The sequence below is a fragment of the Sphaeroforma arctica genome (assembly GCF_001186125.1).
Source record: "Sphaeroforma arctica JP610 unplaced genomic scaffold supercont1.424, whole genome shotgun sequence".
Taxonomy (NCBI): domain Eukaryota; class Ichthyosporea; order Ichthyophonida; genus Sphaeroforma; species Sphaeroforma arctica.
In genome coordinates, this window is record NW_014040134.1 from 73,119 (window position 1) to 74,871 (window position 1,753).

Below are 1,753 nucleotides of genomic sequence, written 5' to 3' on the forward strand. Positions count from 1 at the left end.
ATATAAATATATGAGCTTGATGCAGCTTACGTACGTCTTCTCCAGTCTTTTGCACGATGGCATTGCGGAAGTACTCGTGTGACACTCCTTTTCGGAACAGATCGTCGAATTTGTCACTCACACCGGGTGCACCATTCTCGCCATAGAACCACACCAGAGGCACATTGCTCACACCCAGTTTGCTGAAGGTGGCCTGTACATTAGGTCCGTAATCCACCGACAGGAAGAAAATGGGACGGGTTTTGGTCAGAGGTGTGCCGTGCTGGTAGTAGTAGTTGCTGACTACGAGCTCGAAGTGCTCGCCGGCAGGGCCACACACGACGCATCTGAGAGGGCAGATTGTTTGGACGGAAGGTTAGTGCAAGATTAAGATGGATATATAGGTGTCCTGAAGTGTCCTGAAGGTTGAATAGGCACATTTAACCCACAAATACGTACATATATATATATATATATATACATATACGTACTAACATACATACATACGTACATACACGCACACACACACACACATATATATATATGGACGCATATACATAGTCGTATCCTATATGCGGGGTTCTTCTTTGGGTTACATAACGTGCTAGTAGTATAGAATTCATAGGACTTGAACGAGTAGCTCGACAGCAGGGGCGTACTTGAATGTCATACTGTACTACGCTATTCGGTACTATATTAAAATAATAACACAACCACAATAAGACATATTTGGCATATGTTGGAATTCATTGTGTTGCCAAGGGCAAGGTAAACTGGTGGCCAGTATGTCCTGTATGTACACACGCAAACAAGACAAACGCGCGCTCATATATACTTCATTCTGACTAAATGTACATACCAGTGCAATACAATTCATCAAACTCCATCGTACCACACTCTAAACACAACATAAACAGTACAAAATAGAGCAAGACACGAGTATAAAACCGCAAAGAAACACAAACAAACGCATCAATTGCAATCGGAAACCCATCAGACTATTCAAGATAAGACCTATGCGAGTATAATGCATCAGTTATACATGTCTCGAAAGTGTAAAATCACCAATCAAAATGAGATATCGTATCTGAGAAGACACACACACACACATGTACATACATGTATACATTCCCATTCCCATTCCCATTCCCATATATATATATATATATATATATATATATATATACATATATGTGTGTGTGTACACGTACACGTCTGTACATTTGTATGTATAGTGTTATATATATATATATAGATAGTTATATACAAGCACACGGACACAGACACAGACACGCACGCAGACACACACACGTGTACACACACACACACACACACACATATATATATATATATATATAGATACGTGTGTGATTTGAGTTTACTTCTATCATCACTCATGTGAGCGTATGGTATCGCACAAGCAAGCTTGAAAACGGCCGTAAATAAACGACACCATAAATATGATCAAGATTTATTAACCCCCATGTATGTTGCTCAATATATTAATATATAGTACTATATACACACACATACATATGTGTGTTCAATATGTGTATGAGGATATATCTGTATGGTAAGAATTGATCATATTTATATGTACAGATACATGAATTGATAAGATATATATATATATATATATATATATAAACAGACACAGACGCAAACCCACTCACGTATACACACACATGTATATAAATATATATACGCGTACACACACACACACGTATACATACACACACACATATATATAGATATAGATATAGATAGATATATG

At 37.7% G+C, this 1,753-nt stretch overlaps 1 protein-coding gene across 1 annotated transcript in view; it reads right to left on the reverse strand.

Moving 5' to 3' along the window:
• The window catches only part of SARC_06125 (hypothetical protein), a gene marked incomplete at its 5' end in the record, with an annotated part of 3,750 nt that extends 3,424 nt beyond the window's left edge, over window positions 1–326 (reverse strand). The window contains one exon of the mRNA XM_014299995.1: window positions 35–326. Within this exon, the coding sequence (XP_014155470.1) occupies window positions 35–326 (292 nt within the window). The remainder of the gene's footprint in view (window positions 1–34) is intronic.
• Between the last annotated feature and the right edge of the window lie 1,427 nt (window positions 327–1,753).